At 44.6% G+C, this 12,822-nt stretch overlaps 1 protein-coding gene across 1 annotated transcript; it reads right to left on the minus strand. All coding sequences in view use genetic code 11, as the record gives it.

Moving 5' to 3' along the window:
* Positions 1-5,495: 5,495 nt before the first annotated feature.
* EGR_02042 (hypothetical protein) lies at positions 5,496-5,834 on the minus strand (the record flags this gene model as incomplete). The annotated part of the gene is made up of 1 exon (XM_024491291.1): positions 5,496-5,834. The coding sequence occupies one exon, from the start codon at positions 5,832-5,834 to the stop codon at positions 5,496-5,498; it is 339 nt and encodes a 112-aa protein (XP_024354144.1).
* Between the last annotated feature and the right edge of the window lie 6,988 nt (positions 5,835-12,822).

Genomic DNA, 12,822 nt, shown 5'->3' on the forward strand with positions numbered 1-12,822 from the left:
AGCCTTTAACAGACTATCCCTAATTAAATAAAGAACAAAAATTTAGAAAGAACTTCAAGTATACTTGAGTAAGATCCGCATTATTTACACTGTGGAAGAAATGTAAGAAAGTAATTTCTTTTTCCGGGGGATCGAATTACATCGATGGCGCGTTTATTTACACCGCGATCATTTACTTATGAAAACAATGTCGCCTTTCAGCATCGAAGTGCGCTGACGTGTGTATCTGCTGGTCCTCCTCCACCTCCCATTTATGGCCGTTTAGTGTGGTTAAGCAATTCGACTCGCACTTGTTGGCTATCCTCGTCATTAAATTAGAGACTAGAGATGAGTGACTCAAAAAAAAATCTAAGTAAGAGATTTAGGAGGAGGAGAGAAAGACGGAAATGGTAGATTTTCTTGTCTAGTTGGAAAGTTGAATTGCCATCTCGGGAACATAGGTGACAGTCGAAAGATGAAACCTATCAAACTGATTTATTACAAGGTGACCAGATAAGTTAGTGAGATGTTTTTGTAGGTAAATCATCATCAACATAATCTGTCGCTCTCGTCAAGCAGTATCGTCGCCAGTTCATCACACGCAAAGCAGGCATGGTGTTGGGTGGATAGAGTGGAGCATCGAGAAGCGCCAACTCGTCTGTTGAATGAAGGATTAAAATAAGAATGAGGCACAAATTACATTTCCCATTACATGTCACCTAGTCGGTCAGTAAGTTGGTCAGTCAGCAAACCGTCCCTCCTCAACGTCGTGGAAGCGATGGGGAACTTCAAATTGGCAGTGCTTCATGCTTGCTGTAATTGTTGCTAATGGATTGAGTGTAAGCAGGAACCGCTTGTGTGATTCCTTAGTTTCCTGGACTTCCCTTTCTCAGATGTTGTTAGCGCTAACCGGGTTGTTTCCTCACCACTCACCCGACAAACAGATCAAAGTTGTTCTTCACGTCTTCACGTCCACTCAGCGTACCAATAGCAACAGACAATTCTCCACTACCGACACGTAGAAGTACAGAGATACCCTCTGCTGTGCATTGTTAAGACAATCACAGCCTTTTAGCCAAAGCAAGTGGTTCTGGCGGGTGCGGTTGGTATGAACGGTGTCACCATACTGCTACATGCCGTAACACACCACACCTCCTCTGAAAGCCGTAGAAGAATTGAGAATCTAGAAGAGTTTTTGCAGGTGTGGAATTGCATGGAAGTTGGTTCTTAAGGTAGGCGAGGTGGACTCGTAGTCGGCGGGATTGTCTCAGGCGCTACTAAATGATGAAGAGGTGGGGTCAGCATAGGAGCCGCATAATTTGGAAAGTCGTCCTGCCACCCCGGCCCATCTTACGCTCTGTTTGCAAGTCCCTTCTTGCAAATAGCCCCATCTGCACCTTAGTGCATGCAGACAATCCAAAGACTACCATTCCCGTGGCACCACTGGGTGAATGAGTTCCGCCAAACACAAACAAGGAAGAAATTCGGCGTCCCAAACTATGTTTCTTTTGTGATTTTCACCAAATTTTAGACCGATTCACCATAGCAAAAAACCTTTGGTTCTTTGTGAATTGTGTTTTACAGCCTTAATCACGCACTATGAAGCCGTCATCACCATCTCCCATATAGAAAATGACTTTTCATTTTCCTTACAAAAATTGTCATTCTAAGCCTTATTTTACTAAATAAATAATGGCTGTGCTGTCCGTGTGTGCGAGAGAGAGTGTACCTCTGGCCACGAAGGGCTGGCCCACTTGTCTCACGATTGGCAGGAAGACCTCTTTAGGGCTATTGGTGATAATTATGCATTTGCCCAGTACAACAGTTGACTTACTTCGGGTGGTTCGGTGCGTCGCTCATTTATTGTCAACTCGGGCCTCGTTGGCAAGGAGGCATTTCATGGGGCTAAATGTTACCTACAACAGTGCCTTGGGAATGGCAAAGGTGTGCAAGAAAGATCCCTTTGTCCCAAAACTACATTTATTCATGGGGGTGGAGGGGAAGGTACTAACAAAATGGGAAACTCTCATAACCACCCAGAGAGTAGAGCGTTGCTTCAAGCCATCTGAAATGGCAAGGAACTCGAGAGTAGTACCCGAGTCTTCTCGAAGGACAGTGCTAGAAAGCGCATGAAAGGGTTTGGGGACTGGCAAAGTGGGGGTCTGTGAAGGAGTTCTATGCAATTTTCGTGGAGTTAAAACAGTAGTCATTCAGTGGCAAAACTCAAGGCCAAGGAGCCACCAGCACGAGCATTGTGGGTCAATCCAGCCGAGTCCAAGCAGCAGGCATCAATTGGTGACGAGGGAACTGGTCTCCTGTGAACAAAGGCGTAATGCCACAATCCGCAGACACTCATGAAATCAGAAGGCTCAAGCATAGCTTGTTTGATGGTTAAGTACTCATTAACTCAACCATTGAAAGAAGGATATACCTACATCAATGGCGAACTGTACTCCATGGATTCTCACTCCACAATTTTGCAATGGGAAATGGTGAATTCAAAGTAACCCTCCTATTCCATACTGCTTCCACAGATAGATCTTCCCCTAATATGGCACTCTAAGAAGCTATACACAATTCACTGGAGGCTACTAAAGCCTAAAATGGACTCACCATGGGATATCACTAAGGCACAGGGGAGGCTTCTCAAATGTCACCTAAATGCGATTGGCTGCTTGGGGCCACAACACTCAGCTCTAACCCCAAGGTGACTGAAGAAGTTAAGTGACTACAGAATGCCTCTTTAATTGATCTGTTCCTTGAGGCACTCGTCATTACCATTGAATACCCACTTTGTGTTTTTCATGGAGACACAAGAGTCGTAGATCAGGATACAGAACACCTGACCACAAACGTTGTTGCCTCCCTTTTACTTCGGAGCTACCCAAACGGTCGAAATGCTGGACTTGGCCATATAACAATGGAAGTATTATAAATTGCCCTCCTTTCTCTTTTCCATGCCGTGGCAACCAACGTAATTTAAATTTCGACCTACAGTAATTAATTTCACAATTGCAGGCAAGAAGATTGAGCCTGAGTTGGCGTTATACTTCCCCGTTTCGTCAAAAAATAAGGCCTGAAAGTAAAAAAGAATGAACAAGACTGATTTGAGGTGGTGCAGGGAAAAAAGTCGGCGCACCGAGTGAGACAGGACTTGCGTAATGGCCATAACCCCCACCCAAGTCGTTAGTTATGCATGCATGAATGTATCAGAGTAATTTTCGCTTTATTGGACCTTAAGACCTACACAATATAAACTTCTTCTTTATGCATTTTTATAACCAATTCAGCAGGCAATAAGGTGTTAATTTATATTCCATACAAAAGTTGTTAGGCTCTGCATTATTTGCCTCCATCCTTCTGTCGCTCTCTAATTACCATCAAAAATTAGAAAAAAATAAAAGAAAGAGCAGAAAAATTGCTGGTTTTTCCAGAATTTGTTCTTTTGAGGCAGAGGACCCAATTGTTTTAAATGTAGCAGTCATCAAGGTTATTCCCGTTGCGTAACTTTTTCATCTTGTGCCAACCTGAAAGGCCGCTGGCGCTGACAGGAAATGTATCCTCCTGGTCCCTCAAATAGTGCTAATGAACTATTCCTTAAGTCAGGGAAAAGATTCACTTTCTTCTTCCCCTCCTTTGGATGCAGTAAAAGTGAAGAAGTTGTGAAAGTGTTCGTTTGTTTTATGGAACCCTACCCAAATGCGATAAAGGGCGAAAAAAGGTCATCACCGACATTATCTCAATTCGCACCTTTGCATCATCGTAGAATGAGGGAGAAAAGAAGTATTAAAGAACTTATTTGAAGTTGTATTTACTGTAAAGGACTTTAAAATGTGAAGCAGGTGTACTATGCAAGCAACAACGTTTTCTTAGCTGTGTGGGCGCATCAATCATCCCAGGTCCCCTTCCGAGCCATGCTAATGGCCTCCCAACCCCATAGCAACATAACATTTTGCAGCGATTTATGGCTTGGCTTTACTGTCTTCTCCACTAAGTAGGCGCGTCATTCTCCCCCGAGTTTAACTTTGGGCCAGGCTAACAACCTTACATCTTTGCTTTGTGCTGGTATGTAGTACGTTCTCCCCCACCACTTTGACTTACTACAACGTGGCGCTGCAAATTGTCTTGCCCATAGAACCCGTTTTAGCGTTTTGTTTGGTAGAAGGCATATCCCTTGCTTCTCAAACGAGCTTGCACTTATACCCCCTTTTCTGGCGTTAATTAGAGAATAGTTAATTTTCATTTTTAATTAATCAAATGTCTACCCTTTGACAAAAGTGTGAATAGTATTTACGACACATCTTAGTTCCAGAAGGGGCTTGATTTTGGTCCACTCGCACCCCCCTTTGTTGTTATTCGCAATACCACTTTGGTATTTGGTGTCGGTGTTTGTAATAATCAAACATTATGCACGTATCTATCAGGCCTTTTTGCTTTCGCCTTCAACAATAAATGTGCTGCAACACCTTGCTGAGTTCTCGTTCAGCCGCACAAAGGTCTGGGAGGGTTGTAGACAGTGAGAGGAGTACCACTATGCCCTAGAGGGAAGTGCAAGCTGTGGAGACAGAAAAGCCCATCTGGATAAACTAGTTCCTACAGATTTGATCATGCAAAGTGGATGTCTTTAATTACATCGCTTCGCTGAGGAGACGGTCAACTCTGTCACGAATTGGGTTTTATTCTCAGAAGGGGGTGTAGAGCCACGAAACACGGCCAAATTGAGTCAAGTTGCTAGGGCAGGCTACGCAGCTAACTTCACCATTTGCAAGGTCCTGAGATGGTAAGGTTGGATGCATCCTGTCGTATGTTCCGAAGCTCCCCATCCTGTAAAGTATGTGATGCGAGAAGTGAAATGTCTTTTTCAATGACTTCGTCCCTACTAAACTTTTGCTCAACGTAATTTCATCCACCTGGAAAGATATTTGCTTTGTTGTAATGAAGAAAACACACCGCTTGGGTGGAGCATCCAATCCTACCCAAACGCTTCTTTACATCCTAGTTTTTGTACTGACTGCCTATTGCAAATACAGCCCTTGAGTTTACAAGTAACTTCCTATTTACATCTCTTAAAAATAGTTTGTTGTCGAACTAACAATAAAGAGGATTTCTTGTGAGATCCAATTCTGATACGCGGCCAATTCAAACCCGATGCCTGGAAGAGCAAAGGAGTGAGGCGAAAGCGCAGTACAGCAAAGTGGCTGTTTTTTGGAAGAAGCAGGCCCGACACAAATAAGCAGTATTTAGAAACTGGAGGCGGAGGAGTAGTTGAAAGCAACCGTAATGAAGGCGGGGGATACACCGGTTGCAACTACCACCGCACCATGTGAAGCAAATCGACAAGCTACCTTGTCATATTCAATAGCAACCCATCGAACTTGCAAATCTTTGCGCCATAGTGGTCATAGAAGCGGCAAAATACCAACAACCACCCCGTTCTTTAGCATTTAGACAATAGAAAAGGCATGCAAACGTAACGGTCCTATGTGAAGTATTTCGTGCAAGCGTCAAACCGACGATTATCTATTCGAGTCCACAAATGATGATGATGATGATGGTGGTGGTGGTGGTGGTGGTGATGGTGATGATGATGGGGCGCTCATCTGCTCACTGGTGGCATAGGCGGTCTCACTTGACGATCCCGTCCATGGTAGCTTTAAACGCCCGACCCTGGATGCCTGATCAACGCAGAAACGACCGCGAAATCGTGCGGAGGCGTCAAAACAGTTTGAAGAAGTTGACGCAGACTGAGTTTTACGGTAGCTTTCCTCGGGTTTAACTAGAACAGTTCTTCCATATTGACAATGCTTTTGAAGTCCAAGTTGTTTTGTCGCAATAACTGCGGACACTATGGGCATTTCTGCCAGATGGTACTACGAGCGCACCCAAGGGACTGCGCAAAGAAGAGCCGTTCTTCCTTTCCCCGTGTTTCAAGAGCCGGTGCCACCCAATTCAATGACCCCACTTTATTTTCTCTTATCCTCTCCAATTTCTTTTCCATTTTATCTTCTCAATGGCTCAATTCTCCTTTCTTATGGAAAGGATTAGCTTCGCCCTTAAAAATGTTTACGAAAGAATTCGGTTGAGACGTGGTAAGAAAGTGGGGCAAAAAGTCAAAGCCCATTCTAAAATGGAATATTAGACCGTAAAATTCAGATGCACATTTAAAACATTCAAGGATTTGTCCCTTTAAATGTGTAAACTTTGGTGGAAGAGATCGTCAAAGCATTTTTAAGGATTCACTTGAAATTTGTGGGAAAAAGTAGTTCCTGCCACAAGAGGTCCAAATTTTGGGTCACAGGGTGGATATGTGGAGTCCCGGATTTCCCTCTGCTTGCGTAATGATTCATTCCGAAGGGAAGGAAATGCTACCAGTCACGCACAAAAGAACTGCGAGGCGATAGGCATCGCCGCCAAAGTCATTCGATTGGCCAGTTTGTCCACATTTGTTCCTCACAGGATCCATGCACCAAAAGAAAACTTATACCGCCTCTCCAGAGGGGCTTCAAGAGCGGTGAGACAAGTGAAATGAGAAGAAAAATGCGGCAATCGGCACAACGTTCGGCTGCATAACTCCCGTCTCGTGTTGTTTGGCGTTGTCGGTGTTGTCTATGATTTGTCACCGGTTTACGTCGTCAGTAGCCTCTCAGCCTTTCCCTACGTCTGCCCTACAACCATGCCTTCAATCGACTTCAAGGAATACTCGAACCGCAAACCCAATCCTAACGGACATCTACCCAGGATTTTTATCACTGACTGCTAAACCTGAACGGGGCAGAAGAAGTGTACCAGCTGCTGCTGCGAGAAGGGTTGAAAATGACGTCTACCTCCGGCAACTGCCCCACTGTCGTCTTCTACAGGAATGCTATTGACAATTAAAGCGACACCAGCCGTAAATCATCTGGAAAGTTCGTTACAGAGCTCTCTGTGACACCAATATATGTCACTGAAGTGGACAAGCGACACCTCCTTTACTTCTCCAAAAGCTGGGTTAAACCCAGACAGATAGACGCTTAGGGAGTGAGCAGGAATAAAGGCGTCCGTCTCTTAATAAACGACCCTGCTTATGAATCAGCTTTCCTACGTGATAACCTCCACAGTCCCCCACCCCCACTTTTCCCCAATACGGTTTCCAAACCGGGGGGAATCTAGATCCAGAAAAATTTACAAAAGTGAGCAGTGACTTTGATGTCAGATAACCTCTCAGTTGCACGCGAATTGGATGACTGGCGCGGTCGCTTCGTGGGTGCTGTCCTTACAGCACCAACCACGTTATGATGATCGACGCGAAAAGTTGACCAGGAGGAGCGCCGGGGACGATACTCAAAAGACCGCGAGGGGGGGGGGGGGGGCTGTGTAATGCTTTGTTTGTTTGCTCAACATTTTGGCTTCGTGGGCGTTTAAGTCTCCGCAGATTGTGCTTCGGCTCGGTGCTATGGTTTTCAGGTCATGCTGGTAGCCTCTCTGACTTTCTCTAAGCCAGTAATATGCCTTATCTCGACTTCAGGAAAGACTCGGAAGGCTATAGATAGATTTTTAAACGTAAAGATTGTGGCAAACCTCACCGAATTTAGATGTACTTTGACTCCCAGGATCTCTGTCGATGAACCGCCTTAAGAAGACTGGCTCAACAAAGTTTGATAGAATCTGTTGATATTCTCAGGGAAGACAGTTCTTTTCTTAGCCTCCTCAGCATCTTGGAAACTGCATTTTGGCTTCATTACGAACCCCTAGTGAATTAGGCGAACAGGAAATGTTCCGCTGTGAGTCTGCATAAACGCATTTGACAACAACAAACATTTTCTTCTATAACAGTCTCACATAATAAACAGTAGGTCAACTTTGAATCCTTTGGGCAAGTGTCCACAGCCTTCACTTGTCCATAAGCTGCCAGGTAAAGCGCCACATGGAGCTACTAACCCAGCCCCCGATTAGCATCGAAACGCCTGGGAAGAAAGGGCTGAGAGCCTCTTATTATGGGTGGTATAATCACCGTCATCGCGTTTCCTAGTTGTACCAGGCACTTTTGCCGCCGCCACGGTTTTGGCTACCCTCTCGGCGGAGTCCTGTTGAAAAACCTCTCACGAAGGTCTCAGGCGCCGCTTTGTTGGCAGCGGTAGAACAATCTAATTTAAACGAACAAAATCCTGACTAATTTGTTCAAATCCCCGCAGAAACGCATGTGATTAGTAAAGCGAAACCGGATTTAAAGAATGGTGTCATAAAGCTGTCACCGTCTGCAATTTTTTGGCATCTGAATGTAGGGTGGGCAAAACACCTTATAACATTCACCCTTTGTAGAGCATCGCTCCGCCTTGAACAGTGCCAAATCACCGAACTCCCACATCACACCTTGCAAGGCGAACAGGACAGCGGATCCATCGAATTTGACGAGAGATGTCAGTGATATGGCGGTTTGCGAACCGTCTTATAGCCTACCTTCATGACCCATGGAGAATTGTTGAGGCAATGAATGCGGTACGTGTTGACCAAGAGTGAGAGGAGACGAGGTACAAAAGAGTGGCAAATGGCAAAGTGAAGTTTATCATGTGGTTGTACCTGTAGCATCTTTCCTTTTTTTCCACTTGTGCCATTTCCACCAACAGTGTGCCTCAGCATAATCGTTCATTTTGCAGCGTTTGCATTGAAGACTCGGATGGGGAGAGAAAAAGGCGCGTCAAGGTAAATCCCTAAAGCCCTCTTCCACCTGACAATGGTTTTCAGTGTCGTACACTTTGTGCAGCAGCAAAGCATCGCAATTTTTGTTTTACCTTTGTAGTTCTCATGAGAAACCGACAATAAATTTTCGAGCAACGTTATTCTCTCCTTAATTTTTCCATTCCTATTTTCACCGAATGGGTCAACGCCTGATCCCCCCAGTGAGGAGCCATTGACACCAAAAGTCCACTTCATTAATATGGAACTGCAGTTTAAGTAATTTATCCTTCCTCATTAAAATTGGCCCGTTTTTGGAATTCAGCAAAACAAGGTTTGCTTAGCGGTCTTGCACAGATGGCAAAAGTGAATCCACCTGAGCTATCCCTAGAAAGTAAAGCGTTTTCTTGGGGATCAGGTCCTCAGGAACATAAAGCACATCCATCACCCTTCCACCTAACCTCTGCCTCAGCGCTTTTGATGGTAGCTCTTCTGCAACAGGAGTCACACAGTGTAGCCGGTGCCTTAAAGAGGCACCCACGAGTCAGAAGCAGTTGCTACATCGGTTTTATACTGAGCACAAGCGAACTTAACCCCACAGTCAGTGCCAAATCTCGAATAATCTGATGAGCCTACAAATTCATTCGCCTTGTGAACTTCATGGTTAGAATTTTCTCTAGCCTGGTGCTTAGCACAATTTATGCACGAATTGCTGCTAGTAGCAACAGCTACCTCAGAGCAGTCATTCAGCGAAGCACTCAAGCACCTAAGCAGAACACAAAATAGCATCAAAGAGCTAGCCTCTGGCATTCATGCCTCTCAAACACCGCGTTCTCATTTCATTGCCACTCAGTTTATTTGGTTTTTTGGGTCCCATCCAATCAACCGGAGCGACAACTCAGCTGTCATCCTGTAACTTGCGGGGTCAGCTGCACAGTAGACGCCTGCAAAATTGCCTTTCGGCGTGCCTTAATGGCCATATTGCAATGCACGAGATCTAGTTGATTGCCCTACGTGGACGCATCTTTGCATGTCCATCTTCTAGGAGTCCGTCCAGACTCGAACTTTAAGCATCAGACTTGCACATCGCTCGACCTCCTTCTGTGGTGGTTGGGTCTGGTGTCCCAGTCTGGAATGCGCATTCAACAATCTTTAGCAGTAAGTAGAGTCGCCACACCCGATTGCCTCCTCGTCTCTCCCTCCCAGGGCGTTAAACGATGAAGGAGGGTGAACAGCACTGGTGGGGTGTTAAAAGATATTAACTGACCAGAAATCCATGCCACCGTGATGACGCTCAAAGGCGCTGAGCCGGACCATCAAGAGAAGGAACGCCAATCAGCGCACTTCAGGACATGTGGAATGCGATGTTAACTAGTGGACAAAGTGGGAGTTATGAAATGTATGATACACTGCATTGCTAAATCCTCCTAACCTGGAACGCCTTGTAGAAGTCGCGTTTTCGAAGACTCATAATTCTGAGGCAGTTGATTATTTCAATCTCAGGGACGAGCTGTAAGGCTACAGGTTGGTGAAAAACCAGCGCGATTAAACACACCGTTTGAACAAATACCATTCCTTTACACAACTATTCACTTCCATTTGTGGGCGTCAGTTGATGTCAGGAAACTTAATCGTGCATTATTCATCCAACAAATGAATCTTACCCAGCTGTAGAAACGCTATTGAGCCCTCTTGAGCAATGGAGGCGCAGCAATTAGTCCGATCTGGACTTGTCACGTGAATGCTTCCGTCCAGTATTGCAGATTACCGCGCATAGCAAGTGACAATGAAAAAGTCACCAAACACGATGGACTTGCGTCATCAGTCCTCGTAGAGGCGTCTGCGAGCGAATTAAACAGTTCGAAATTGGCCACCCTGGTGGGGCAGACGAGAAGCGCTCCGGAAGTCCACTTGCAATTACTAGGCGATGGCACATGCAGAAAGAGAAGAGCATTAAAGATTGAAAACGCGTGTTGAGTTTGCATTTGTTCGGAACTATAGCGGTCTTCCACTGAGCAAAGTGCGTATAATCGTCCGACAGAAGATCATAGGAGGCGCGTGAATGTTTATTCCTTAACTTCAACAATAAAAGTTCGGTACACCGCAAGGAAAATGCCGACATTTTCTGAGGTTAAGACGCACCTCCCTTACGCAATGATATACTGCGTCTTTAATGGGAATGAATTACTACGGCTCATGGGGTACCAATTACATCACCAATTACATCAGTCCTCTTTTGGCCAGGTCCCAAACAGATTGTGAATGTTATTAGCCACTTTAGTTAGGTCAATCTAGACCAATCTGTTTCCAACACCAGTTCCCGTAAATATCTGTCACAAGCTGATAAAGAATAGGTGTCACATACTCGTCACACCGAAGTCAGGCAAGAAAGTCATGGTGTCACACATATGTGACGCTGGTGTCAAATTTGTTAGGTAGGCAAAATATTACCAACAAAGGTATAACTAGGAAAGCTTTTGAAGGGTTCTGGAAGAACTTTACTTAGTTTTACTAAGAAGTGATAAGAACGATCCGATGACCGAATGTGAACGAGACAAGGAAGGCTGGACTGCCATGTTCCATATCCATTCCCCGCCTTCAGTAGAATGAATGAGTGCCATTTTGCCGAAACATAATCTCTATTTACAAGGCCATTTATCTTCTTTTCAAAAGAGACTCTTGACTTTTCCAAAGCCGAAGCCTTGTGCGGACTTTTAAATTGTCGGATGCGGATTTATGCTGAGGAGCGTTTTTGCAGGAGTTTTAAAGAGGATTGCAGCCTTTGCATCTCACTTCTGCTGGTGAGGATTTAGTACATGCAAGACAATAAATTTTACACCTTAGAAATCATTTCAAGCCCCGTAAGTGGCGCAACTGCTAGCTCAGCAAGAGGGAAAGGAGCGACTAAGTATATAGCAAAATGGGCGTGTGTTTTAGGGGTTTTGGGCCAATATGTTGGTCATTCGATACAGAAATCGGCCCAAATCCCTCTGATACGGTAAAGAGAGATGCGGCCGCTCGGTCTTACTTATTTATACAAGCACAATCTGTGGGAGCGTGGAGGAGCTGTGCCAAATCACTGGCATCACATCGGGATTCACACTTTGCATTTCCCAGAAGGCGGCAGTTGACGGCCAACTGGTGATCGTCAATGTCCATGTAGTAGATGGTAATTTTGGTTGATAAAACTTCATTTCGTATGAATTACCCCACAGTAGTATTATTTTTCGACATGTATAGTTTTCGAAAATTCTGATATCAGCCCTGTTATGTGCTTGAGGCTTGTTTTTTCAACCACAATTGATTAGAGAAGATGGATAGATCAACAGACAGGCAGAAAGGTAGAGAATCTGATAGATATTTAGAGGCGAAGGCACGTAGATCTAGGTTTTCGCCCACCTCAAGAAACGGATGGATGGAGGGGAGATGCCTACAAGCAATTACACTAAATGCTCAAAAAATTGGCGATTCCATAAACTTAACATTGCCCATGACGTTCTAAGCCTATCGTGATTCATACATTCAAATTGAACTTATTGTAATTCAGGCTTCATTTTAAAAGCATGGGATCTCTAAATATGATGATTGCAAAGCCAATACAACCCATCAGAAAGCGCAACTGCTGTCAGCAAGCACCAGGTAAGAGCCATGGAACTATTCATTCTTGATTTTCAAAATTTTTTTCGGGTTTTACAGATAATCTATTTTATGAAGTGTTTAAGCTCTGAAAAGCATATTCTGCTAATTGGTAGAGCAAGTCCTGGCAAAAATTCGGCAATGTTGAGAGAGGCTACCTACTTATCAATTTAAGTAGTTATAACCACCATCGGATTAAGGTGGCGATATATGAAGTCAAATAAATGATTACACCAGTCTTGCTCTCCTCCCACGCATTGTATCCCTCGCTGTTGGTGTTTGCTTCTGTCCATGCATCTGCTCATTCTCCGATCAAAGTGGCATCCGAGAAAGGCGTCCTGATGTGTGGCTCAGTCGGCGGAGAGGAATGACGACATAATTGACGATGCTGTGCCATTCGTCCGCCAAATCCGACAAATTTAGTAAAAAATAAGGTGGTGAGACTTTTATTTAACAATGTTTGGAAAAATTGCTATCATTTAGGGAAATCTTAAGTCAAGAGCAGACCAGATAGGCAGTCGGACGGAACCAAAGTAAGGACTAGATGGAGGGACA

Source organism: Echinococcus granulosus (genome assembly GCF_000524195.1).
Source record: "Echinococcus granulosus chromosome Unknown EG_S00009, whole genome shotgun sequence".
In the NCBI taxonomy this organism is placed as follows: Eukaryota; Metazoa; Platyhelminthes; class Cestoda; order Cyclophyllidea; family Taeniidae; genus Echinococcus; species Echinococcus granulosus.